The sequence below is a fragment of the Chaetodon auriga genome, chromosome 18 (genome assembly GCF_051107435.1).
Source record: "Chaetodon auriga isolate fChaAug3 chromosome 18, fChaAug3.hap1, whole genome shotgun sequence".
NCBI lineage: Eukaryota > Metazoa > Chordata > Actinopteri > Chaetodontiformes > Chaetodontidae > Chaetodon > Chaetodon auriga.
In genome coordinates this window covers 8,894,598-8,921,272 of record NC_135091.1, presented here as the reverse complement: position 1 = coordinate 8,921,272, position 26,675 = coordinate 8,894,598, and the positions used below count along the sequence as shown (strand labels likewise).

The following is a 26,675-nucleotide window of genomic DNA, read 5'->3' as shown; positions in this document are numbered from 1 at the left end:
ACTGGGGGTAATTTTCACTGGTACTGGACTGTAAAGTGCAAACAGCATTCTCTCCTCTCCTCGACAGAACCGGGATAGAAATGGTGTGAGTGAGTTAACAGATCTGTCATAACTTGACAGAATTCATTAGGAAGTGTGATTTCCACCACTGTCAAAATGCTCAAATTATGCATACAGTGGATGAGTGATGGATTTTGTATTTCCCAACGCATTTATTTATTGCTTTATATCAAATCTAGAGTGGATGTCGAGAAGACATTACTACTTTCATTACTGGCGCTGATGTGAGGTCAGAGGGCAGTGGGGAAAGATGCATATTCCTCCCAGATGCATCTGCGTTTCATGTGAGAAGCATCTTGAAAGACGCTTAAAAAAGAAGTCAAATTCACATATGAAAAAAGTGGGTAAATTACAGTTATGGTATGTAGGTTTAACCTCCTCCAGACTTCATGCACCTAAACAACAAAAAGGAAATTTCAGCATTTGGACCACATTCAAGTGGGCAGAGTTAAATGACATTTCTGCTGCGCTTCAGTCACTCTCTGTAGGGATTCATCCACTCTCCCCTCAGCTGCCTTATGGAATGCTGACACAGCACCTTGCTCCATCTGACCAACAGCTACACCCACTAAAACAGAAAACGCAACCTGTGTGCAATCTCCACTTGTGCCAGCACTGCTATATACTGACAGGATTATTCATATACATGGCAGGCAATAGACTCCCATATTACTCACTGATCTTTCCAATAATAAAATAAATGGACTCAGTGCACTAGTGGTGTGAAACTTTGGAGGGCATAACCATGATGAGAGACAAGAGCAATGCCAGACAGTGGAGCACTGAAAAGTTCTGACAAGGAGGCAACAAGGACATCTAATGCAGGGAGTGCAAAACCATGAGCCACTGAGAGCTTACAGCTCATAATGCCTACCAAACACCAAATAAGTAGATTTCATCGATTACTTCCCCGCTCCCCCTGTTCTACTTAAAACACTGACATCACTTGCCATAGAAAGACTACTACCATGGCACGGGGTCTGACATCCTTCAGCTAAAGTGAAACATCTTTGTACCTTGTTGTTGCCAAACACCTGCCCTAAATACAGTAAGTACAAAGACTGGCAGCTTCAAGGACACTGTACTGTGCCTAACACAGCAGCTGGGAAAAAGAAAAAGTGACTGGAAAACTGCTGAGGCTGTACTCTTCAATCATATTTTTGTGAGTGCTACTAATATTAAAGAGATCATTTTATAGTCAGTTGCATTCCCCTGCAACCCAGGTATGAAGGATTGAGGAGGTTTAAGCAGCCTGTTCAAATGGGATCGATGGGAACAATAATAAAGCAGAAAAAGAATAAACACAGAGAAACTGATGGATTTCTTTACAATGTTAAGGACGATATGAACTAGGGGAGGGCGGGATAAGTAACTACCAAGAAGCGCACTACCATTGTATTATTAAGATGCTTCTTAATGTACTGCTTTATATGTTCAATAGATTAAATGTAATAAATTATGCTTTTGCTCTATTACTACTTCTACACATTGTTTTGAGAGCACTGATTCTGAATAAAAAAAAATGTGTCGGGATGCCACATTGCAACTTTTACAATTAGTTTTACCAAGATTAGCCTTTTGTTCTTTACCCGTCCTATTCAAGATACACATCACTCTTTTTAGCAGCAGTGATCTAATATACATCCTCCCGTGAAACTCCTCTTACCTCGCTGTTGTGTCCTCTGAGGTTGAAGTTCACCCTCTGCGGAGTGGGCCGGTCCCGTCTGCAGTGGCTGGACGTAAACGTGACCCCAACAACTCCTCGACCGTTCCCGGTGGCGAGCCAGCCCTCCTCGTAGTAGCGCTTCCTGCACACCGGCTTCTCCTTCTCGCTCTTGGGCACCCGGCCCTTCCAAGACAGGCACAGGATGTTGGAGTCGCTGCAGAGGACCGGGCCATGCTCCACGGCGGCGAACATCCCTGCAGATCTCGACACCCCCGTGGATATTTTTTTTAAAAACCCAGTGGGAGTTCGTTGGTTCGTCGGAGGGGTCGGTATCGCTATGAGCGCCTCTCCCCCGCGGAGGTTACTGGTTCGGTGTTGGGTGTAAGACCGCGACAACGGTGCATAGTACTCGCGCTCTTCTTTTCTCGGCTATCTCGGTGATTTGCAATACTGATCAGTGAAAACTTGTCCAAAAGTACAAATGAGGTCACAAAGCTGAGGACTTTAGCATTTGCTGGATTGAAGATATCGTGCTGTAAACACAACAAAAGGCACTCATTCAGGTCATTTTGATGTGTCCGATCGCCTTGTTGATGCTGTTTCAGTGACAAGGCAACAGATGAGAGTACCGGAAAAATTAGTTCGAAATCCACTGCGGCAGATTCCAGACTCGTGTCAGCTGATCGAACATCCACACAACAGGCAATGCATCCATTCCATCCAACACGTCCCAGTGCTTCCAGTTGATGCGAGTAACTTCTCTGTCCAGTTCAGTGCGTCATTTCTGGGTTCCGCGTCCTCCTCGTACGACCCCGGCCGCGTGTGTGAGAGGAGGAGCAGGGACTCCTCTCCATCAGCTGTCAGCCCGCAGGAGAGCCGCTTCTCTTGGTAACGTCATCACGTCAGCCACTCTGCTCTTCCAACCCGCCTCGGGGATCCCATGGACAACTGCTGGGTAATACAAAAAAAGAGGGCGTTGTTATCACCCAGAAACTAAGGCTGGCAAATAAAGAACCGTGTGTTAGAAAAACACGCTTTGAATGGTTGTATAAGCGGACGGTGTCCCGGTACAAGCGGTGCAAAAGCGCTGAAAACACTCACCTGCCGCCCACAGCCGTTAATTTAAATATTAATGCGCTAGCCTAAAATTACACCACACTTACAGCTACTTCTGTCTCCCTGAGCAATCACTTCAGTTCGAGGACTATCCTGCTCAGCGGAAGGATATTTAACTAATTGCTGAATTATTTAGCGGAACCGTGCATAATTTTTTTTTTTTTTAGCTGTTTTATTTGACTTACTGATGCACCAAGGCGGCCTCTCGTGGCTAAACGGTTAAAGTAAACAATAAAAAAAAGGAGAAAACACACGAGAGGCAAGGAACAAAACAGTGAGAGAAAGAAATAATTGAAATTTACCAAAAGAAATCCAACAAGGTCCGAGAGACACGACCAGACGGACCAGTGGGCACTGACGGACGTTAAGAATCGTGATGCTACAGACTGTCAGTCTACAGACTCTAAAATGCCACCCGATGGACAACTATTGTATGGAAATATAATCGACATTTGGATTAAGTAAATGTTATTATGAGAAAAGATAGTAACCACACGGATTCCAGTAAGACTAAATTATAGACAAGTGACGGTACATGAGCATCCCGTATACCTCCAGCAACAAAAGGGGAAAAAAATCAGTCTGTTGTAACGTGAATGTAAAGAGAGACCGGGTGATATGAAAGTCTTGACACTCAAACACCGCCGAAGCCCGTCAGATGATGCCAAAACAGCCCAGACACCCATCACTGTGAGCAACCTGCTAACGACAGTTAGCTAGATGTTGGATGTTGGATCGAGGCAGAGAGCTCCGTGGATTTCACAGATGAAAACATGTCAGCAGTGGGATTAATCTTTCCTCTTAATCCATCTTCTTTCTGCAGTAACGATAATGTAACCGGGAGAGCAGCGAATGTTTGGCTGCCTCTGTTGTCTAGACCGCAAAGAACAGGCAGTGAAAGCTAACCGGCTAACCGACCGACTAGCTGAACCTGAACCACCATCAGTGGAGACTGGCTCCGTCCATCCGCCGCTGGCACTAGTCGCTAACAGGCTACGGCTAGCGCGTTAGCCGACTGTTTTTTCTAACGTTTTATTTTTACTATTAGCATGTAGCTATTCAAAATAACCACAGATCGGTGGTTTAGAGGACTAAGTGGCAGAATAGTATCAGACCTGTCGTCAACAAAGCCTCGGAAACATCAATGGCCAGGGAAGTGCTTACCTCGGCTCTGTGCTGCTGCTGCTGCTTCCTCTGCCTGCAGCCTGCTTCTGTTACACTGGCAGGGCCCGACAGCTGTGTCACGTGACGGGCACGTGATTTAGACCAATTAAATTAAGCTCACATCAATAACTGGAGTGTTTTAACTTTAATCTAATCTTTCATCTGAGCATGAAACGATATGTTCGTCATTGTCGAACTACAAACAGTTCAGTTGTTCACATTGGTCTGCCCAAAAATAGCATGCAGTGGTTGTAGATGTATCAGATCCAAGTAAAAGTACCAATATACAGGAATAAAAATGCTCATTCAATGTCTTACTTGACTAAAATATAAGGGTATTATTTTAAAAATGTACTCAAAGCCCCCAAAGTAAACGTAGTCATTATGGAGAAAAGTGAACCCTCTGATATGTTATTATACTGTCATATTATTGTTAATTATTTTTCAATTATTACTGCTGAAACTTAGGATAATTATTACTAATAATTTACACCGAAATTTTTATTGTTGTCGCTGGTCAGGTTTGAGTCTATTGTGCTGTTAGACTGCTCTATATCTGTACAAGGGTATCTCAATCCTCATAGCCTCTTTTTTTACTCTCCTTTATCTAATATTTACTTGCTTTTAAGTCTGCATTGGATAACTTATTTTCCTATTTTATCTGTGTCTTTGTTGTAAATCACAATCCTTATCTAAGTTTTAATATAAAGACGTTCACAACAATGCTTACAGTTTCAACTCAATAAATAGATGTGAAAATAATTTCTAACTGTCTGACTAAAAATAATTCAATTGATGGAAAAGGTAATCTGACCAACATTGTATAGTAAATCTATGTAAATCTATACTTAAAAAATAAATAAATAAAGTAAAAGTTAATACAGTTTATAATGATAAGAGTGGCCCTTGTCGGCACCAGTAGCTCGTCCAGCCGTGTAATCGGATCTGCCACAGCAGTAGTTTACCCTCCAGCACACACGAGGGCAGCACTGAGGCTTTACGTTAACTTTCGTACCACCTTCTCCGAAAACATGGCGGCTCCCATGGCACTCAGGCGAGAACTGTGCTCTTTGGCAAGGATATTTAGTGGAATCTCACATCTGGTAACCAAAAGGTTTTTTGTTTTGCACAACATTTTTGAACAATTAACCAACGTGACAGTTTAAATGAGGAGAAGTACACAGAAAATGTCACAGTTTAATCACTGACGGCAGTTGTAGCATGGTGGCTATACAGTAAATGTCATTGTAAATGTCTACTAATCTGTGTTTATTTACAGGGACCGAGAGCTTTGGGCGCTTGTGCAGGTCAAAGGAAATGTAACATAATTAGGTAAGATGAATTTTTCGTTTTTGCTCGTTTGAATGTAGTTTATTAATATTGGTAATAAACACCAGTGCACGTCACTTTTCAACCGCTTTTATACCAACATTAATGAGACAGCAGTTATCGTTTGAACCTTTTGACTCTAGATGTGAATTAGATCCATTTATTTCCTCAGTTATCACGAAGCGCGTAAGCAGTGCTGCACGTGAAGTAAATAAAGCAAAAGCGCAGTTGAAAATAGAAAAACTAAAGGTAATCAAGCCTATGAGGTTATTCTAAAAAGGGGGAAAACGAAGAGGAAGAGGCTGTCCATAGCTTCTGATATGCAAGACATTATTCACTGTTCTGGCTCCGCAGGTCCCATCTCCCATTGACATCCAGCACTGCCTTCCACACAGCAACAGTGCTTTCAGCAGCACCTTCATCAGTGAGTTATCAGTATATCTTCATTTCACTGTTTTTTAAAGTAATAAAATAATGCAAAAAAGTAAGATTTCCACTAATGTGTGTGTATCTTGTTTCCTGCTTACATTTGTTTCCTTGCAGATCACTGTCACAGAGGAGCCTGACGCTCTGTTTCAGAAGGTGTCACTGCTGGTCAAAGGTCACGACAAGGCCGTGTTGGACAGTTATGAGACGTTTGCCACCATGGCAGCTAAAGAGCTGGGCATCACCATCAGCAAAGTGTGAGTACTAACAGAGTGAAGCTGCCACATAGCACAGTAGCCATGTTAGCCATTTCTCACTGACATTATTTGGGTGTTCCTTTCTCCTCTGCCACAGCGATGAACCTCTCAAGGACATAGAGAGGTTGACAGTCCTGAAGTCAGTTCACATATTCAAAAAACACCGGGTGCAGTATGAGATGAGGACACACTACCGGCACATTGAGGTGATTAGTGTGAACTTTGCTATTTACGTTACTTTAATTCAATTAGTTGCTGACACACAAGTATTTAGGTTCCTTCCAAGTAATCAGGCTTTATTCAAATGGGGACTTTGTACTGTCCTTGCAACTTAAAAATCAACCTGTTAGACAAACCTTATGCTTCAAAAGTATATATATATATATTTGTTATTTAAGCCTCACTGTATTTGTTTTTGTAGCTGTCTCATATTACCGGCTGCACAGCACAGGTATACCTTGAATACATACAGAGAAACCTCCCTGAAGGTGTAGCCATGGAGGTGACAAAGGCAAGTCACTGCAGAGTCATTCACACGCCAATTTTGTGCATAAATGCATTCAGAAGCTTCAGTTAATGTTATTTTTTTCCCCATTTTGTGTCAGACTGCCATGGAGAAGGTTCCAGATCACATCCATGAACCCATGTGGAAGGACCACCCCGTGGACGACACGCCCAACAAGTAAAATCAATGATGTCCTTTCTCAGCCATCAGGGAATGTGTTGGGTGAATGTGAAGACACGGGAAAAATGCAATATTAACATATGGCTGTGATGGACTTGTGAACTGCTCATCATTTCGATTTCACCACGATCCATTAAAGGCTGAACACAGAGAAAGGAACAGCTATTGAACTTATGTCAACGGCTGCTGTGTTTTCATTGTCTTTTCTGTGGCAGAACATTGTGGGATCAATTGTATGTTGTATTATCTTTTACCAAAAAATAAATTCATCATTTCATGTCAACTTTTTGTGCTGTTACTGAGTCAGAATTGTGATTCCAATACCCATTCATTCATTCATTCATTCATATTAAAATGGTCTGTTTAACTATCTGCAGTGATATGGATGGTTATTCTGTATAAACATGCACAATCTGTAGGACACAAAACCAGCACACAAGACATGTTTTCCTTTGCTTTTATTGAATAGTTACTATACAAAAATCTTTGAGGCAAAACAGAAGAAAAATCACTGAATTTAACACTTACCCTCCGCTTAATAGTAAAAACAATATGCTGTACTTATACTCCCTGATTGAAGGCTAATACGACCGCGATTCCAAAGAAGTTGGGCTGCTGTGTGAAGCATAAATAAACAGAATGAGATACTTCTGTGGACTGCTCTCTCCTCCTCGCTTCCTGTATTTAAATGAGCTGCCATGCATAAATCATAGTGTGTGACTGAGGTAACAGTGGTTTTTCTTTTGTCTTGCTGGTGTTTGCTGTAATCGTTGAGTTTTAGGACACCAACCAGTATAAATGTGGTGACATGTTGAAAGTTTTTGTTCACCAGCAGAAACAGCAGTGTGATGTCCTTCTGCTACAGACTTTAGGTGGAGTTTATGAACCTTCCTGTTGACTTTCTGGCCAACAGGTGAATACTTGCCCCCAATACATAAGATTTTCTTCATTTAAAACTGCTTTGCCAGTGCAGATTCATTGACTAGTAACAGTAGCAAAAGCACAGGTGTTACTAATGACTCGAGGCGGACAGATGACATACAAGCAACGCTGTTTCGGTACATTGTATTGGTGAAAAATACCACATGGCTGATGGAGTTCAAAGCTTCAAATGTGACTGGTGCTTCAGAGAGTCTTTCATTAAGTTTGACAATGTTTAATGTTGTGCAACTGAATGGCGAGATAACATGTTGCACAGTAACGTCCACATTCAATGCATCATTTCTGAACATGTTTTTTTTTAATAATAACACATAGGCTTCTTGTATTTTTATTGCACACATGGGACTGAAACAATTAAAATCAGCTTGTTGTGTTTTTGGCCCCAGTCTTAAAGGGCTGCTGTCATTTTTGAAAGCCACCAGATATCACTGTGCCTGTCGTGTTTCAAACCTGAGAGCTTCATATCTTTTTTCAACACAGATAGAAAGAAAGCTCCAAAGCTTCATGAGGCTTCATCTGCCCATCTCTACCAATTGACACTGAAAATGGCTCTGTGGCAGGGTGAGTGAGCCAGCATGCACAACACTGTCCTGAAACTGAAGCAGCTACATGAATTTCAGTCATCTTTAATTATTCACACCTACTTTTCCTCCTGTGTCAAAATTTGTCTATGGCACTTTTCAGTGCAATAATACTAATTTATAGGCCTGTCCTGCATATCCTTCCAGAGTCCTTGCATTATCACAAGGTGCACTAACTGCACGTCCAGTAAAGTTGAGCAAAAATCTTCTAAAGCAAGTTTTCTTTGGAGGCGTCAATAAAAGATGAAGTACCGTAACTATCAAACGATAGTCTTCTGTATCTCACCGACTTCAACTTCCATCCTGAAAGAGAGAATCTCCAGGCATCAGTGAGGGAGGGGTTTAGGGATTAAGACACAAGAGGAGGCTCACCTTTTCAAGTGAAGTGCCGCACCTCAGATGTCACGCCGCTGGTGAAGGAGGGGAGAGATGTGAGGGAGGGCCTGGGTTCCTGGGGCCTGGGAGGTTAACTGTACTGTGTGCCCCCCTTCAGGAGACAACAACAGTCAGTCTGTTATAATCAACCAAAGGGAGAAACAAGAAGGGACTGCAGAGACTGAAGAGGCAGCAAAATGTACTGAGAGTGCTGAAGAGATGGAAAAAGACCGACAGAGTAGGGGGAGAGAGAGCCAACACCTTTCTGTGGCTAATTTATGAAACAGGCTAGCTGTGATGAAGGTCTGCAGCTGTATTTGAGTTTTCTGCAGTGCTCTGGTAGTGCAGACAATAAAAAGCTCTTTCATCCAGAAATAATGTGAAATCCTGCTTTGTGCCTGCAGTACATACAACACACTGCATCAATAATAAATGCCTCCTCGTATCACTGTGCTTTTTGTATTTTCTTTAGAAATTCAGAGGCCTAAATCAGCAGCACATTGTGAGAAACAGGCTACATGCATTCATAAAGCTTTCAAAACCCAAAGGGCTAAAATATTGTTCAATTGCTGTCCACTTTATTCAGCGTCCCATGAGATGGTGCCATCTTCTTCATATGCAACTACATGACTGGCAAAGCACATAATCCAAACACACAAATAGTGAGATTCTCCAAATGTCCTCTTTAAAGTCAAATTGAAATTACTGACGATATTTAATTACGACAGCAAGAAAATATTCAAGTCCTTGGTCATATCAGAGTGTTGATCCTTTGCACATGATGTCCTCCTTTTAGACATGCTACCACTGAATTTGTACTGAGACATGATGTTCGGTCAAAAGCGTTTCACTGCCTTTCAAGTGGAGCGGTTGGTGGAGTCCTCCGGTCAAATTTACAGGTAAGATAAATGAGAAATTCAAGTTCTCAGCTACTGAAAGTGCAATTCATGGTGACTTTTCCAAGCCTTTTCCTCTGATTCATTGAGATCCACTGAATATCACAGTCATTAAGGGCTCTTGGTCCTCCACACTCATCCAAAAACATCTATATAATAATTCTATGCATCTTTTGCAGTGGTCTTTACATGGGTCAAATGTTCACTTCAAATATGTTCACTGTTACTGTGCCACTGTGTCCAGTACCAGTTTTGATACTGCAATTCATCCTCTTTCATATATTACAGAATTGTTGTAAATTGTAATGACAACTCTCAGACTTGTTTGTGAATAAACCAAAAAAAAGAGAGGTTGAGTTTATTTTTAGTTTTATTTTTTTTTCTCCACGACTACGTCATATGTCTTGACGATTCTCATAAAACACATTCACAGGTTCACAAAAGTTATGTTAATTACAGTGAAAAGTTTTGATAACACTTCAAAAAACTGAACACAGTAAAGAGTAATTTCTTATCCTTAAGTGAAGGAAATACTAATGAAATTTGCTTCCATTTGTAAACGCTACTAGATATATATTTCAATATACTACTCATTTATAATGCCTTTTCCTTTTTGTCTTTACACAATAGATTGCTGAAGACAAACAAGACTGCTCCAAACAGCAATACTCATAACTTAAAAGAGCTGCACATTAACGATATAAAATATAAAATTAAATACTCATGAATACTTGACAAGTGGAATATTGTCTTTTCTCTTGAAAAATATGTAAGTGTTCAACAGTATTTGCTGCATTGCTTGGTGAGGTTATAATACATTAACTATCCATGTAACAAAAGGAAAGGTTAGGGAGGTCCAAGATGTACTAAACTAGTAACAGTGGTGCTTGAGGGCTGCTGTGCACTCTCTCATTAACTGTTCCCCACCTTCAAATATACAGTGTCACCCATTTTTTTATTCTTTATTAAGGATCAGGAACATTTCTTAAGGCTCACAGGGTGACTGTAACAAGAACCACAGAACATTTAATGAACTTTGACAAGAATTTTCCTCTCTTTGAGAACAGCGCTTTCAGACTTGTTTTTAACAGCTTCTTCTCAACAATGTCAAATAGTTCCTACAGTACCAACAGTATTTCTTTAACATAGATAACAGAATGCGAGGATGCCTTTACATTGTTAAAAGTTGTGAGGCATTTTATGGGTCCTCGGTTGTCATTTTCACATTATTTCTTTGCCAGTAGACAATATCAATAAGCAGACATTTGGCCACAGAGTATGTCATGACTATACTCAGAGACTTTGTATAACACATAATTGAGGGGCATTTAATTTACTGCCACTTTAGGCCCCTTCTACATTAACCGGTGCTTGGTTATTGTTTTTAGGGCAGGCTGTGTTAAAAGCGTCGGCCACCAGGGGGCCCTGGCCACCTCTGGCCTCTGCCAGGTGGAGGGTGAGGCGGAGGAGAGACCGGTCCATTGTGGTAGCTGTGTAAAAGGATAAAATCACACATTGGATTCTTGGCTTTTGCCATTAGGGGGCACACTCTGATAAGAGCAGCCATGTATGTCATCCCCTCTCAGTTACTGTGCACGAACTTGAATGGCTAAATACAGTGTAATGCCTTTGGTAATTTCATTATTCCATGCACTATTTAAGAGTATGGCTTCAAATAGTTGAGCAGTATGTTTTTGTTTGTTTTTTTTTACTTATAAGTTAACATTCTTTGACTCAACATTAGTGAGACAAACTATTTGGGCAAAAAACTATATTAGTTCTTTTATTTGAGACAAACTGAGCAAGAAATGTAATAATTAGAGGACAAGTTAAAGTGACGGAAATAAAGCCCTAACGAGGCTTAAGAGAAAAAGGACAGAAAGGACTGTGCATTGTGTCACAACCCTCAGACTTTCGCCTGCAGTTCACTGCGTATTTGCATCACAGATTTAAAGAAATATAACTGGTGTAAGCACATCTCACATCTGCCTACCAGATGTATTTCAAATCTATTCAGGAATCTTAAAAGTGTGCAAGGAAAGTGCGGAGAATTGTGACTTGCAAAGCTTAAGCATGATACTGAAATTCAAACAGCTCTTACCCTCTCGGGCCGCGGGGGTGGAAGTGGCGTGGAGGTCCAGGGGGAGGCATGCCACGGCCTCGAGGGTGTGGTGAACGTCCTCTGAAACCAGGATGACCTGGAGGAGGGGGTGGAGGGGGTCCATGCCTACAGACAGAGACAAGCATAACGCAGATACAAGACACTTTATGTACATTTTCAGTCAGAGGAACCCTTTCGTAGTGGTAAAAATGTTTACTTGCTCCACAGCACCCCCAGAAAATGATCTAGTTTTTAGACCAAACAGAAGTTTTTAAACTCAGGAGGATCATTTTTAAATCTTAAACAAACAACCCTGTCTCCACTCTATTTGGCTGCCATGGATGTCTGCACACATGACTCCTGTGTGTTTGTGTGAGGTGGTTACCTGGGCATAGGTGGGAAGGGGCCTCTGAGGTGCATGGGAGGTGGTGGGGGAGGAGGAGGGCCCATCCCCATTGGTCCGCCTCTGCCTCGATGACCTCTTATGTCTGGGTATGGTCGCATCCTCCTCATTCCTCTGCAAGGGAAGTGCAATTTACCCAAAATATATTTAAATTTTGGGTTAAAAACATAAAAAAAACAAACTTTCACTTAACACCATGTCCGCATTTCAAATGTCAGTACCTCATGGGTGCAAATCCATTCATGGGTCCATCTTTCGGTCGACCCCTCCCATGTCCATGTGGTCCAAACCCTTTCATCATGCCCCGCCCTCCACGCATGCCGCCTCTACTCATCCGACCCCCTCGACCACGGCCTTTAAACCCACGACCCCTGAGGAGATTTTTAAAAAACAATATTATGAGGAACACTGCCGCTAATCCAAGTTTGATGATGATGTAAAGCGGGAAACAGGAAACTCTGCACAGACAAAACTCAGAAGCACTGAATTAAGTTTCACTTCATACCCAGAAATCTGGCAGTGCAAAGGTGAACTGTACATAGCATTCTTCTGTTTACCAATCTGACCCCTCACGACTGCTTCACATCAAAAGATAACAGTAGGGTGAGGAGCCATTCTCTTCCCTTTAGATGGAGTCTGAAGACATTATGTATCCATAAATACAGTATTAGGCTGTCAGGAACCATAAGACTGACCTAGCGCTCTTGTCCATTATGGATTTCTCAGATTCATCCTTGGAGGTTTTTGAAGTTTCTGTCATCTTTTCTTCTGTGTCTGCATCCATCTGAAAGTATGCAGGTCAATATTAAAACTCAGTCCTCTGTCACAATGGAAATAAAATTCACATCAAAACATACAAGGCATATTCCACACCTGGCTTGAAATGAAAGAGACTTCTATGGGCAAACATTAATTTTGCTTCAACATACAATTTTCCATTATAAAGGTAAATTCATGTAGAACTCAGTAGCAAGTTGCCTGCAGTTATAAGATAATCAAGCATGACGTTAACAAATGCGAGAGCCCCTTGCAGGCGTAACTGATGATTCACTCTTTGACGTCATGTAAGATTTTTTTATTATAATACTCGCTGATGAACAACATATTTAGGTATTCATTTATGTCACACAAGGCTGTTAAAAAAAAAAAAAATCACTGAGCAGATCTGAAACATGACACCCCAGCCTTGCATTCACTGCATTGCTCTGCTGCTGGGTGTGATGGGCTATGCGTGCCTCATACTGAAGCAGGTGACATGTTTGCGAGTTAAACATGAACAACTGCGAGTCAAAGCTGAGCCTGGAATCGCTACTGTGAAATGCAATATCCGTGGCCCTGCGAAACAGTGGAGGAGCGGGGGTGAACATTTTTGTGTTATAGGAAGCAGGGTTGGGCACCAAGCATGAACCTGCTACTGAGAATTTGCATTATGAAATAACCTTCAAAATTCGCCCTGAGGGAGGAAGCACCCTGACAGAGATGGCTGAGACTTGTTTTCCTTCCAGTATGTCTGAAACTTAGGCTGAAGATCCAGCAACTCCCATGAACCTAAGAGCTCCACACATTGGCCAGAACCTCTTTTAAACAGAATCATAATCTATGAAGTTACAAAAACCATACAGCACCACTGTCCAGCCCCTGTAGGAATAACGTTATTTAAAGACAATATTGCTGATGATACAAATGAAACAAGGTATGATGTGATCACCGTGAGCTGACTGTTAGGCAGCCTTCCTGCAGGGACATTATTTCTTCTTTAGGGTCTTTTTAGCAAATTTAAAAAAAAAAAAAAAACAAGTCTAGGTGTAGCACCTTCCTAGACTGTTTTAATTCACACGGCCACTGCTGTATTTAGATTTTGTATGCTGTAGTTTGTCTCATACTGTCTTTGAACTGTATGCACACTCACTGTCAGCTTATGTGGTATGCACTGCCACAGTTAATGAAGTCTAAAATAAAAGCAGTGAGTGAGTAATCCTCCTCCATGATGGTTAAATTGCTCCCGTTTTCATTCTGGAGGCTGTATGGAAATCTTCACATGCATTTACACAGATATCTAGATAGATAGATCTAATTGTATATTATTGTATATCGTAGAGCAGCAGCCGGCCGACTTAGCAGGGTTAAGGTTTTGTGTGAAGCAATCCTGTTGTTTGTGATGGATACGACGACGACAAACTTTAAAGACTGTACACACGCCATGGAGGACTTTCACATACACACACATGCTCACGTTGTTATTTTAAAGTAAATAAGCCGGAGAAACCAAAGGCACGTCGAGCGTCATGGAAATATTTTTACCCTGATCCTGAGGCGGCTGGAGCTGCGTGAACCCTTCAATATTAAGATAAAACCGTCAAAAGAGCGCAACAAATACACGTCAAGCCTCTAATTGTACTTTTTGATACTGCGAGAGGTTAGGACCTAATGTTGAAGCACAGCCGGCTAAGTTATGATAGAAAGCGCTGGGTGGGCCCTGTCTAATTCCTGGCGCCAACACCGCAGGGTACAGACTCCCTGTACGTTGTGTCCTAAACGGTTAGTTCTTTTAAATAGTATTCAACAAGGTATTCGTGGTTTGGATAAGAGCTGTCGTAACTGGAAATACGAAATAAATAAGCCGAAAAACAACAGTGTATTTAAATGCTGGCCGTGTACGAGAGGGGCGTTCCTGTGCTTTCCAACGCTTTTGATGCTCCGATGAAACGAAGGGATGACTTACTTCTGTGATGCAGGCGAGGTAGATTCAAAAAGTAATATAATTTCCTATTTGCTAAGAAAAATAAAAATATGTTAGAAAAATTAAAAAAAAAATGTACAAAATTCCCAACAGCGTCTGTTGCTCCTTCGCTGTTTGAAATGGCGGCTTCGTCAGACTAGACTACATCCCAGGTTGGGATTTCTTTGTGAGGAGTGCATTATGCTCAAGTTACGCCCACTGGGAAGAATACTGCTATCCGATTGGCTACTCGTTACTCTCATTCCTCCTACGTTGGGTATTTTAGCGTTCTGATTGGAGGAATGGGCTAACGTTCTATTTGCGCCGCTCATCCTGAAGACGGCTCATTAATTAACTGGGCCACAAGTTCAACATAACGCTAATTTATTGTAGATGTTCAAATCGGGAATATATCTGTGAATATAACTTGGAATTTGACTCTCTAGATGCGTACAAATGTTACACACGTCTGGTATATCTTACAAATGGAAGACTTATACGACGAGTTGAATAAAAAATGGAACTCATCATTGACAAAAAAAAAAAAAAAAAAAAAAAAAAACCAAGACAAAACAAAACAAAACAAGGACTACTTATTTCATACCTTTCAAACACGACAAAAGTTTATATCAAGCAGCTATTTCACTTCTAAAATCTACCAGTAAACAGAGACACAAGAGACTAAAAACAGTATCAACAAGTATGATGTGGTTTCTCTAAATTCTTTGGTAACACAACAGGAATATTGGAGAGATTCTTCATCAGTAAAGCTGTATTTCATACTCATCAAGATATAATGAGCAAAAAATGTACATAACAATAAACAGCAAACTCAATTTCCAAACACTGAATTTATAACTCCAGCAAAGGCAGCCTCATATACAAAATAATTGCCAAGTGCCCGCTAAACAATATTTACATCAAGAGAAAGGGCAAAGAAGACAAGGGAAAAAAAATCTGACATGAAATCGGATGATTAAGTTATCTTTAAAGATGCTGTATTCCTCATCAGAGATATAAAACTAACTCCGTGAAATGTCCAGATGAGAGTTAACGTGATGCGTAAAAGTGGTCCATTTGCGTCCGTTACGCGCGGCTCAGGATGTCTGAAAGCTTGTTGATGTATTCAATTGTGTATTTGAGGGTTTGTATCTTGGTCAGCGGCTGCCCTCTCTTGCTGTAATCCGGCGGCAGGTAGTCACGGAGCTGGTGCAAAGCCTCTGCAAGACTCCTCATCCGCATCTTCTCCCTCTCGCTGGCCTTCATGCGTCTTTTGGTAGACATCTTGGGTTTGCTCAGCCTCTGCGCAGTCGGAGCCGCGCTGCGTCCAGTGAAGCCGAAAGAGAAATCATTCAAGTCCTGATGCCCGCTAGAGTAGCACATCTCCGGTGAAGAGCACATGGAGTCCATCGAGGACTCCGGTGAGGTGGACTGAAGCGAGTCCTGGTCCTCCCCAGAAGCACTCGCATGGCTCTTCCACTCAGACAGTATTTCAGCTGTAACAACCTCCAGGTTCATGTTAGAAATATCCCGAGACTTCCAGACGTTCATGCAGCGAGGGTGGCAATAAGGGGGACCGACAGACAGATTCTGTGAAGGTGATTTTACCAAAGCGTTTTTATACAGAAGCAGATCTCCGGAGGTTTATGGGTTCACAGCTCAGGCGAAAAAAGTTCAAAGAAAACCTCAAGTGCCAAAATGCGACCTTCCCGAAGGACGCCGTTCGTTATCACTGGGGTGTGAATACGGCTAAATAGACGGATAATGTGATAGAAAGAAAAATAATTAGATTCCTTTTGTGTGAAATTACTCTTTAAAGTCTGCACGACGACAATTATCAGTTTGATGTGATTTGTCTAATGAAGGAATGAGAGGATGCTGTTACACCTGAGATCTTCGCACCTCTCTGGTAAGTCAAGACTGCGTGTGTCTTCAGTCTGGAAGTTTTATAGTGAAGAAAAAAAAAAACTTAAGTCAGTAGTATTTCAGCTTATTGAGTTTATAGATCCAAATTCTTTAAAAAAAAAAACAGAGCAGCAAAGGTTCAACAAGAACCATCGTCCTGTCTGTAAAGGGTGTAATTCAAATCTAGAATAATACTGTTCTAGTGCTCTTAATCGTAAAACCCTGTTGCCACCTGGAGTAATGCTACTTGTTTCCAACCCAGGTTTATCCAGTTTGAGTTTATCATCAACTGTAAATATCTTTCACAACAACACAAACCCCAACATACTTTGGGAGACAAGTCAATCTGCACTGGAAAACAATCTGCATTATACCGACAAACTGGTAGATTTCCAGCACTTGCTTAAAGGAAAATAGGATTTAAGACCTGGTACTAGGACTGAGTTGTTATTTGGGCAGAGGATGCAGCTGTCACCAAGCTCCTGCCAGACCTTTCATGTCTGAAAAAGGTGTGTAAGGCCTCACTCATGATCAAGGGGACCAACACTGGCAGGTTGTAAAAACCAATGGCTCAGCGCCCTCAGCTGCACCGCTCTCTCTCTCTCTCTATGTTAAGTGACATGTAGCTTGTCAAACAGCAGTGGGAGAAAACAAGCTCACACGGTGCATTTAAGTGGCATTAAGACTGAAAACTGTGCTAATCCACAACCTCTTCCTCTGATTTACACAAGCTGTTCCCTCCAGGATCAGATGAGCCACAGGTTTTAGCAAGGCTAATGTTTTTTTAATTATTTGAGCAATTTCATGTCTTGTGTCAAGCTTTTCAATCTCACAGCATTTATTACAACAAGCATCTCATAAAACACCTTTAATAAAATGATTTCTTATTGTTCCTCTGCTACAAAAAAACCTTTCACAGTAACAAATTTGTGGCAAAGTTAAGACTAACTTTTATTTCTGAATTGTTTGGGATATAAAATATAAGATGACAGTAGAAGAATGACCATCGTAATTTGCCAAAGCCCCAGCTGATGTCTTGACCTTAAGTGTTGCAGCTCTACCGTAAAAAGGTTTTTCTTCTAAGGTTAAGAGTAAACCTTCACATTCAATATAAAATGCTTACATGTTCTTGTCCATCATCCGTTAATCATGCTGCTCACTTCAGGAACTTCAGCCTCAGTCTCTCTGCCAGCGGCAGCGGACTCTCACTACAAATCACTGAATCATCACCGTCTGACATAACAACAGGTGACGCTGGAGTCTGAGGGAACACGTCACCATCCACATTAGCTGGTGGCACATCCTGGCTTTTAGCTGACACAGGTACGCTGTTTATCTCAGCCTCGACGCTGCTGCTCTGAGGTTTCAGTCGTGATAGCTGGACGGTATGAGCCTTTTTCGCTGTTGCTTTGCTTGTTTTAGCTCCAGAAGCTGCTTTCAGGGGGACATCTGGAAGGAAGCTGCCCTTCATTGTGTTCATGGACTTGATTTTAGCTTTTCTTTGAGGTCCAAACTGCTGGTTCTCAGCATCACTTTCCTCGCTGGAGGAACCCACGCTCACACACACGCTCTTCTTAGTGGTCTGCGGCACGTTTTTGTCACTTTGAACTGGGTCAGAGTGGCACCTCTGTGGTGGGACAGCCGATGATGAAATGGCTGTTCTGACAAATTTATATTTCTGAGGCGGCTTTTGGGAGCCATTACATCTGTCCTTTGTCTTACTTTGAGCTTGTACTGCAGGCCTCAGCTGCTGCTTTGAACTGTGAGTTTCTAACTTATTTGTTGCACACTGTCGTTTGTCAGTGAGCGGTTCTTTTTTGTTAACAGCAGATTCCTCATGGCTGTCTTTACCGGGGATCTGCCCGTTTGGTTTTGACTTAGAAGAAGTGTGTTTGAGAGAGGTTAACTCATAGTTGAGATGTTTTGAAATCACGTCGTTGTGCATCTCCATCTGGCCTATAGCTTTAGCTGCGTTCCTCATCAGCACCCTGTCCCTTAGAGGACAGTCTGTGTAGCACAACTGTGGAGCAGATCTGGAGTCTGCTTCTTTGACGTCACTTGAGGTTTTGTGCTTGGTGCTCTCGCCCTCTGTTTCCTCGCCCTCGCTGCCTGTGGTGTTGCTCAGCCTGGGTTCAGTGGTGTGGTTTGCAGCTGATTGTGGAGATGGAGAGGAGGTGAAGGACAAAGCGTCCCAGTCAATATCACTCAGGTGTAGCGCGCTGATAACAGCAGAGACGGAAGGCGAGGCCACAGCTGCTGATTGTGAATCAGACAGAGGTGTATTCGGGCATTCACCCAGACTGCTGTGGTCTTCTTTTGACGCCTGCTGCTGTTTATGGTTCACTGGAGTGTCTAAAACTACCACGTCTGGTTCATGTGTGTTTGAAATGGGAGGTAGCAGTGTTTGTGGTTCAGGGTTAGAGGATCTCTGAAGGGTCATCTGAGCCAAGAGGTCTGAAATATCGTCTGAGATCTGATCAGATGACTTCTCCTTTTTACTCTTTGGCTTCTTCTCTGTAAAGAAGATTGAGACTGGATGTCAGAGTTCAAAACCTAAAGGACCCCAAAACACATTTTCATGAGTTAATGCCTACTGTGACCATATTCGCTCTTTCAATCTTAGTTGCGGCTTTCATACACATTAGGAAGTGAAGCTTTACAGCGGTTATGAACAGGGACAGGGAAGGCAAAGCACGACCTGCATAAAGTGACTGCGAAGCCCCCGAGACAGACACCTCTCGGCTGCATCAAAGCCTTTGGTGTGAACTAGTCGAGCTGCCAAACTCTACATTTTCAGGTGTCAGAGCTGCTGTAATACAGCCTTGAAAAACAAGTCAAAGCTCCAGGTGCCTTTGATCAGGACGCCCTTGTCAGCTCAGTGTGGGAAGTTTTGGAGCTTGTCAAATCTGTGGGGGTGCCTTCCTTTTTTCGCTTGCTACATAGTTAATTTCACACAAAAATCTTCACAGAAAGTTATTATAATGCACTTAATATTGTCTGTTTTTGTAGGAATAAAATTGTATTATAAACAAATGATCTAAATTGGTGTCTTACTCTTGGTCTTCTTCTCTTCTGCCAGAGCTTTGTCTCTCAGGTAGCTCTCCACCACCTCTGGGAAGGCCACACGGACGAGAGACTCTTCCTCCACTGTTCTCACCTCGTGTTGGTCCTCTGCAGGCCGATCCTCAGGAAACACATAATGTTCTGCAGAAAAAAAAAGTCAAGGTCAGGTCCACCTTTGTCTCAATAAGTCTCTCATTTACCTTATGAATAGAAAAATATTGGAAAAATTCCCCCTTTTTCATCAGTGATAGAGTAAAAAAAAAAGAGGGTTGAGGTGTTGAAGTGAGGTAAAATTAAAAAAGGTTAAAAAAAAACAGAATTACTGCATGTGGCGCACAACCGATGGAAGGCATTTTGAGGAAATGTAACTTTTTATCAGGACTAAAACTAACTTATTTTTATTAATTGTTTGGTCTCAAATATCAGAAAATTGAAATACAATACAAACATTCATGCCAATAGCGAAAAAACTCAAAAATATTCAATTTCCTAAAATGTTAGACAAGGAAAATCAGCAAACTCTCACATCTGAGAACCTGAAACCATCAAATATTTGTGACTTCTGCTTGACAAAACTGAATGAGTCACCAAAATATTTTTTTGCAGATCAATTAATCACCATGTTGTAGCAGCTCTACTCTGTGTATGAAGTGATTGACAGATGCATTGTTGTGAACACAGACAGAGAAAACTTCTATGCAGAATGCTAATATTTCATCCCTTTGAATCATCAATACAACCACGGCTTATTAAACTGCATGAAATAACACAACACACGAGGAACCGTATTCTGAATCAGCTGACTGAGACTTCCTTGCGCTGGTCATGTCGGGTGGGCTTGTTAGGGAATTGGACTTTGATATGACAGATTTCCCAGCCTGGGGAGGAAGCCAGTTTAGCACCTCGTGGCTGTTGTGACTGATCTGTCACCTCTGAACCCCACCTCACAGCAAGTCACTAACAGACAACCCGGTGACGAGCACCCCGCACCCCAACCTCCGCTTCATGCAGCAGTCGCGTCACTCAACCCAGAGGATGTTTTCTTACATGCTGCTTCTTCCTCTGACTGCAGGAAAAATTAGCGAATGTAGTGACGCGAACCCTTTGTTGAATGATTTAAACTGACCTGGTGTGCTCCAGATGATCTCGAAGCAAGCGACGGCATTCCTCACCCTTGGTTTCGAGATTCTTTTGTAGAAAAAAGGTGTTGCTCGTTAAGCATGCAACATTTTGTCAGAACAATGTCACTAAAGAGACATTAATGTTGCTAAAAAAAAATGAAATTGAACATGCTGGTCTACCTGAGGGGCTTGATTTGGGAGGACATTCCTCTTCCATATTTTCTGTTCAGTAACTCTGCATAGGTCATCAAGACTAAAACCTTTTCACTGGTGTAGTGCTTCGGCCACTCCATCTTGTCGTAGGCAAATTTCTGGAAAAAACACATTTTTCCATGAAATGCACTGGAGAGATAACAAAGTGAACAGGTAATTTAAATCAACCCATTACCTGCATCAACAGCATATTTGGCTGCCTCCTCTTGAAATGTGACACAGGCTTGTCTTTGGAAATCAGGAACTCACTTATGATCTGCAAAATGCCATTTAAGCATTAAAAACCACGAACTGTAAATTATTACATGTGGAAGAAGATGAAAACAGCCGTACCTCTGAAAAGGGGAACTGGTGACTTGCCAGTGTTTTCCTAAAAAATAAATTAAACATTTGTAAAATGAACAGAATATACATAACTTTAAAATCATTACACCCAGTATGAGTTTCCAAAGCCCATGTGGCAGCTTTAAGCTTTGTTTTGTCCAACTAATAATCTAAAACCCAAAGATATTAAAGTTTAATAGCATAGAGGATTAAGAAAACAGGCTCATTTGAATAGCTGGAAACAATATGATACCATTTTTGGTGAAAAAGACCTTAATGAAAAACAGAAACATTATCAGTTATTTCACTTCCTCAAACTGACTGCAGATGATGATGATCGACAGACTTACTCTCATGCTGCTACTCTTGGTCTCCTTTTTAATATGTTGACTTTATGCTCTTGCTTGCTCAAACCATTCTACTTCTGCTTTTCATTTTCTGTATTAATATTTACTATTTTCATGACATTCTGAAACTACTGTTCATCTCCACAAAGTCACATACTTCCTGATGTTTGCCTCAAAAGACAAGGCCTGGCGGGTCCGTTCATAGCGGTGCCAGTCGCAGGGACACTGGTAGTCAAAGTCCTGAGGTTGACAGAAATGTTTGCTGTCACAAAGCACACAGCCACTGCGCTCATGTGCCTTTGCTGAGCCTGAAAAATGGATGAGATGAATCAGAATAAATATCCAATAATAACAGGAGAAGTAGGTCAAAAGTCGATTACAGCTTGGATGCAAATTCAGAGGCTTATTGAGACTTATCCATCTCTCACATATGTGTATGTTTTAACATTACAGTTTAAATGGCTTTGAATGAGCCATGTGTGAGACATGTCCTCTCAGGGACACCCCCCCATTTGCTTTCCACCTCTTATCAGGATGAGAAACAGCGGTCAGAGGTCAAAGCAGGGCACCACTCACCAGGATGTCGACATACGTGGCAGTGAGCAACCTTCTTTGCGACTCCCGCAGACACACCTGCATTCTCCTCCTTCCACTGGATGAACCTGAGGTGATCAGAGAAAGGTTAGAAGTTCATGGATACAACATTATACACACAGAGAGGAAACAGAACAGCTTATGTGCAATCAAAAGGCAAGAAAGATTTGCAGTGTGTGTTTCCTACCTCTGCAGAAGTGTTTGTCCTTTCAGCATCTGGATAAGCCTCACAGCTTGCTCTTTACCAACACCTGGTATGCCCTTATGGACAGACGCCAATGCACAAGTCATTCATATCAGTGATTTTGATATTCCAAAATTCAAGCTGAGGCACGCTCCCTACCTTAGGAATATAATCGCAGCCAAGGAGGATGGCCAGACCCACGAGATTCTCTCTGGAGAGATGTAACTCTGTTTGGACCCTGGAGGTCCTGTAGCAGTCCACCTGAGGGTCCTGGAGGGAAAGGGAGGAACAATATCATGAAGATTTGATGAAGATTTTACAATCAAAGCATCAGTAGAATGATAAACATAATCATACAGGTGCAGTGATCTGGAGAGAGTTTAAGCCAAATCACTCGACTGACTTTAGATCACAGACAAAAAGTCAATACAGGCTGAACTGAAGGAGCCTTTTGAGTGAGCAGTGAAGCGTGTTCAATCAAACTCCAGTCCGGTGATTTGTGTTCAGCCTTCTCCAGGTTTTAAACACTGTAGGTGAGACAAGCTCTCATGAACATACTTTGCTGTTCATATTGAAGTTCCTGTAAACAGTCCGGGCCCCATACAAGAAGGCATCTCCATCATTAGTGATGCAGCCGTCCACCAGGCCCTGTGAGTCCAGGTAGGCACACATGGCCTCAGCTTCTCCAGCAGCTGTCACCCACGGCACACCCAGATAGTCCAGCATTTCTGCACACTACAGAGGCAAGATAAGGACAAGAGTGCTTAAGAACAGCCTGATGTTATTATAACAGGATGATGAGAGATGCAGGAGAGTGGAGGAGCGTCCAACCTCTCTAAGCACAGCTTTAAAGCGCCCTCTGCTGGTCGATGTTGTGGATTTAGGGGCTGAAGCTTGTTTGAATCCTCCATATCTCGTTTCTGTCCTCTTTCTCATGGTTTCTGCTTTAAGTTTTGGGGCTTCTCCTTCCATCACAAAGACAAGCTTCACTCCCATAAGCGTGAGGGATGACACCCTGAAAAATAAATTCCTAGGGACAAAAGAGCATCGCTTTTGGGGTGATCGGGGACCAGCAGGGGTACAGAAATGTTTTAATGTTTAGAATTGAAACTAATGTCATGAGGAATTAATTAAAGAGCAATGATATGTGATCATTACCTCAGGTGGGGTTTGGTAACTCTCCCCATCATTGCCTGGACGTGCTGGGCCTCGCACACCCATAAACTCAGGTCGACTGCCAGCGTCTTTCCGCCTAAACTGTAGACCGGCACCGACTCACGAACCGGCTCGACGATAGACCACAAATCGTGAACACCCATGACTACCCCAAAATAGGATTTAGTCGATTTAACAAGAAGAAAACGTGTAGGCAACGTTAACGTTACACAACACAGCACAGGACATCGACGAATCGTTTTCAAACAGTGGCGCCATTGGGTCACGTTCCAATTCGTTGAACACCTCTGCAGTAAGCTGCCTTGTTGCAGCATTAATTATCACGAAGTTGAAAAGAAAGTGAATTCGACCTTCAAACTGAATACATATTATAAACATGCCTTTCATGTAGTGAATATAGTCTTTATATTTTCTGGTATCGTGATTATGAAAAAACAAGGTGGAAAGAAAGGGGACACTCTCAAGAAGTTGATCGAAGCCTGGCAGGGTTAACACAAACGTCATATTAAAGCGCCTCCAAACGCTTGTTGCTATGGATACGAGGCTCCTGTTTACAGGCTGACGACTTTATTGGTTTTTTAAGTGATTTTCTTTCAGCTATGGACTCAAAAACGCAGCTAGAAATTGTAGGTTTACTAACAGACCGTAACTTCCACGTTGCCAAAAGTATTGCCGAGGTAAACTGTTAATATCTTCAGTTTCTCAAATCTAGAGTTTTATTTAATTGATATGTTCACAGAACTCTTGTGTCTTTTCACTTTATACAACAGGGACTAAAACTGAAGTTTCCTGAAGCATTTCTGGATATAAAAATTCAACCGCTACTCGAACTTGACTGGCACACATATCTGTGCAACAAGAAGAGGGTAAGTCATCAGATTATAAGATAAGTAAGATAAGTGTCACAAAAGTAAGTACAAGTGCATCAAAATTGTACAGTACTTGAGTTAATATACTTGTATAACTCTAACACTATACAGCTGAACACAGCCACATGACATAATGCTGCAGGAGTTTGAGGTCACGGTTGTTCTGAAATGCTGAATCATAACACATTTGTTGTTCAAGGAGCTGCGTGGCGAAGTGTGGCAGTACTCCAGCAGCCTGATGTGCTTTCTGAACGGCCTTCTCCTCGGTAATGAGATGGATCTGGCCAGTTGGGCCAAGAATCAGTGGAGTTTCACCTTCACCCGGCCACAGGCTTTCTACATGGCTCTCGCTCAGGATTGCTACACCAAACACCTCCAGAAAAGTGGGGCAAGTCACACTCACATAAAATAAAAATATAGATAAAAGATATGGATATATATCGAAAGTATATTTTCTGTTTGTGTTGGGTATGAGAAAGCATATCTTTGACTTAGTACATTATTAAAGGAGCAATTACATGATTTGTTTAGATTCATGTATAGGACACTGAAAATGATCAAGCTCTTGTCATAGTCATCAGTAGTTGTTGTAGCTAAATATTACTCTGTAAAAAGTGCACATTTATTGTATTACATTTGTTAAACCTTGAGACATTCAAAGAAGAAGAATACATATTTCTGCCCTTTCATTACAGCATCAGTTTGTCTTCATGGATATTGAGATAGCAGGGGAGGCAGCAGGAAGGTTATTGTTTGAGGTGAGGCATCTCTGACCATGAAGTGCAGAATAATGTTTCACCTTGCTGGCACATACCACCTGTGTTATCTCAACCCTCTGACATTCGTAAGCATCCCTCATAGCCACATTTGACAGAACGTTAATAGATATTATTGAAATACGAACCTAAATGACCATTTCAGAATAAAAGCATGTTACCAAAATTGGCACATTGTTCTCCCTCTCCTCAGCTGTTCTCAGATGTTTGTCCAAAAACATCAAAGAACTTTGAGGCACTGTGCACAGGAGAGCGAGGTCTGTCACAGAGTGGCCTCCCACTTTGCTACAAGGGCTCTGTGTTTCATCGTGTGGTGCCCAACGGCTGGGTGCAAGGTGGAGGTATGGTCCACACTTGTCCTGTGACAATGTTAATAACATGTAATTGATTTTCAATACAGATTAAACGCAATTAAAACAGAAATGCATAAACTGCCACCCAACTTCAGCATCAGTGCATACATGCTACTTGTAAGGATGGGAAATAAATCATTAATACAGGAATTTGAAAACGCTCTTGAAAGCTGCAATAGTTAAATTAATCTGACTGTTCTATTTACAGTAAGTGAAACACACAGGAAGCATATCTAACTTCCTTCCACATTCACTTCCACAGTTACTTTTCATTCTGTACAGCTCACAGCTTGTTTAGATTATAATGGCACCTCAAGTCATGGACAACATATTATGAGACTGAGGCAGTGATTCAAAGATACTGTGGTCTAGTCACATGGTAAAATATGTCTTTAAATTTTGCAGATATTTCTCCAGAAAGGAAAGGTAATGGAGGGGAGTCCATCTATGGACCAACGTTTGAAGGTAAAAACAGTCCAAGACATCTACAGTAGTATCATGAGAATGTGCTGTGCACGGTGCACGTTAGTGAATTTACTTATGTTGTCTGTCCTTTCTTCTTATAGATGAGAGCTTTGCCGTGTCCCATACTAAACGGGGCACTTTGGGAATGGCCAATAAAGGTACCCACACCAATGGATCCCAGTTCTACATCACCCTACAGCCAACACTCTGGATGGACAGGACCTACGTTGCCTTTGGGTTTGTGTCACTAACTTGATAGATGTATAAACTCAATTGTGTTACACAGTTTTGCTCAGGCCTAACGTCTTCATTTTCTGTTCTAGTCAAGTGGTCGAGGGTGTTGATGTCCTCAGGAGATTAGAAGAAGCTCCAACTTGCAATGAAAGACCCAAGTATGACTGTAAAGTTACAGCCTGTGGAGTGTTTAAGTTTTAGTGTCTTCGTGTCCTAGCATTTCATTGTTCTTCAGGGTTTCCATATCTATTCATCTGTGTATGAGAGAGCGATGATATTAAACCTTTAGAATGGTTTCTGTGTTTATTCACAAATTACTTACAGGTAGAAC

The 26,675-nt window shown here is 41.8% G+C and overlaps 6 protein-coding genes across 9 annotated transcripts in view; 2 read left to right on the top strand and 4 right to left on the bottom strand.

The window, feature by feature from the left end:
• The window catches only part of tulp4a (TUB like protein 4a), a 28,974-nt gene extending 24,920 nt beyond the window's left edge, over positions 1-4,054 (bottom strand). For 2 of the 3 annotated variants that reach the window (XM_076755643.1, XM_076755645.1), the window contains exons 1-2: positions 4,007-4,054; positions 1,727-2,677 (exon numbers count right to left, since the gene is read on the bottom strand). In XM_076755643.1, the coding sequence (XP_076611758.1) occupies positions 1,727-1,978 (252 nt within the window). In that variant the 5' untranslated portion in view covers positions 1,979-2,677; positions 4,007-4,054. The remainder of the gene's footprint in view (positions 1-1,726; positions 2,678-4,006) is intronic. The other variant, XM_076755644.1, reaches the window with a different exon arrangement.
• An 852-nt stretch (positions 4,055-4,906) lies between these two features.
• On the top strand, positions 4,907-6,968 carry mrps10 (mitochondrial ribosomal protein S10). The gene is made up of 7 exons (XM_076755640.1): positions 4,907-5,109; positions 5,286-5,338; positions 5,690-5,759; positions 5,879-6,018; positions 6,116-6,224; positions 6,440-6,529; positions 6,624-6,968. Exons 1-7 carry the CDS (start codon positions 5,038-5,040, stop codon positions 6,702-6,704), a joined length of 615 nt encoding a protein of 204 aa, XP_076611755.1. The 5' UTR covers positions 4,907-5,037; the 3' UTR covers positions 6,705-6,968.
• A 178-nt stretch (positions 6,969-7,146) lies between these two features.
• Positions 7,147-14,896, bottom strand: LOC143335934 (uncharacterized). 2 transcript variants are annotated; one of them, XM_076755642.1, is made up of 6 exons: positions 14,724-14,896; positions 12,697-12,785; positions 12,223-12,372; positions 11,984-12,115; positions 11,599-11,724; positions 7,147-8,713 (listed from the first exon to the last, which is right to left on the bottom strand). In XM_076755642.1, the coding sequence occupies exons 2-6, from the start codon at positions 12,783-12,785 to the stop codon at positions 8,629-8,631; spliced, it is 582 nt and encodes a 193-aa protein (XP_076611757.1). In that variant the 5' UTR covers positions 14,724-14,896; the 3' UTR covers positions 7,147-8,628. The 2 variants fall into 2 exon arrangements, with proteins under 2 accessions (XP_076611757.1, XP_076611756.1); XM_076755641.1 differs by lacking the exon at positions 7,147-8,713 and adding an exon at positions 9,825-10,987.
• Positions 14,897-15,806: 910 nt separating this feature from the next.
• Positions 15,807-16,271, bottom strand: msgn1 (mesogenin 1). The gene has a single exon (XM_076755517.1). The coding sequence runs from the start codon at positions 16,269-16,271 to the stop codon at positions 15,807-15,809; it is 465 nt and encodes a 154-aa protein (XP_076611632.1).
• A 1,422-nt stretch (positions 16,272-17,693) lies between these two features.
• gen1 (GEN1 Holliday junction 5' flap endonuclease) lies at positions 17,694-23,790 on the bottom strand. Its single transcript, XM_076756666.1, has 13 exons — positions 23,630-23,790; positions 23,303-23,501; positions 23,030-23,206; positions 22,631-22,741; positions 22,475-22,548; positions 22,270-22,355; positions 21,851-22,001; positions 21,356-21,392; positions 21,198-21,278; positions 20,990-21,120; positions 20,815-20,876; positions 19,680-19,829; positions 17,694-19,139 (listed from the first exon to the last, which is right to left on the bottom strand). The coding sequence occupies exons 1-13, from the start codon at positions 23,788-23,790 to the stop codon at positions 17,782-17,784; spliced, it is 2,778 nt and encodes a 925-aa protein (XP_076612781.1). The 3' UTR covers positions 17,694-17,781.
• Positions 23,791-24,246: 456 nt separating this feature from the next.
• ppil6 (peptidylprolyl isomerase (cyclophilin)-like 6) lies at positions 24,247-26,545 on the top strand. The gene is made up of 8 exons (XM_076756784.1): positions 24,247-24,324; positions 24,418-24,513; positions 24,716-24,904; positions 25,212-25,274; positions 25,486-25,633; positions 26,051-26,110; positions 26,212-26,347; positions 26,434-26,545. The coding sequence occupies exons 1-8, from the start codon at positions 24,247-24,249 to the stop codon at positions 26,543-26,545; spliced, it is 882 nt and encodes a 293-aa protein (XP_076612899.1).
• Positions 26,546-26,675: the final 130 nt, after the last annotated feature.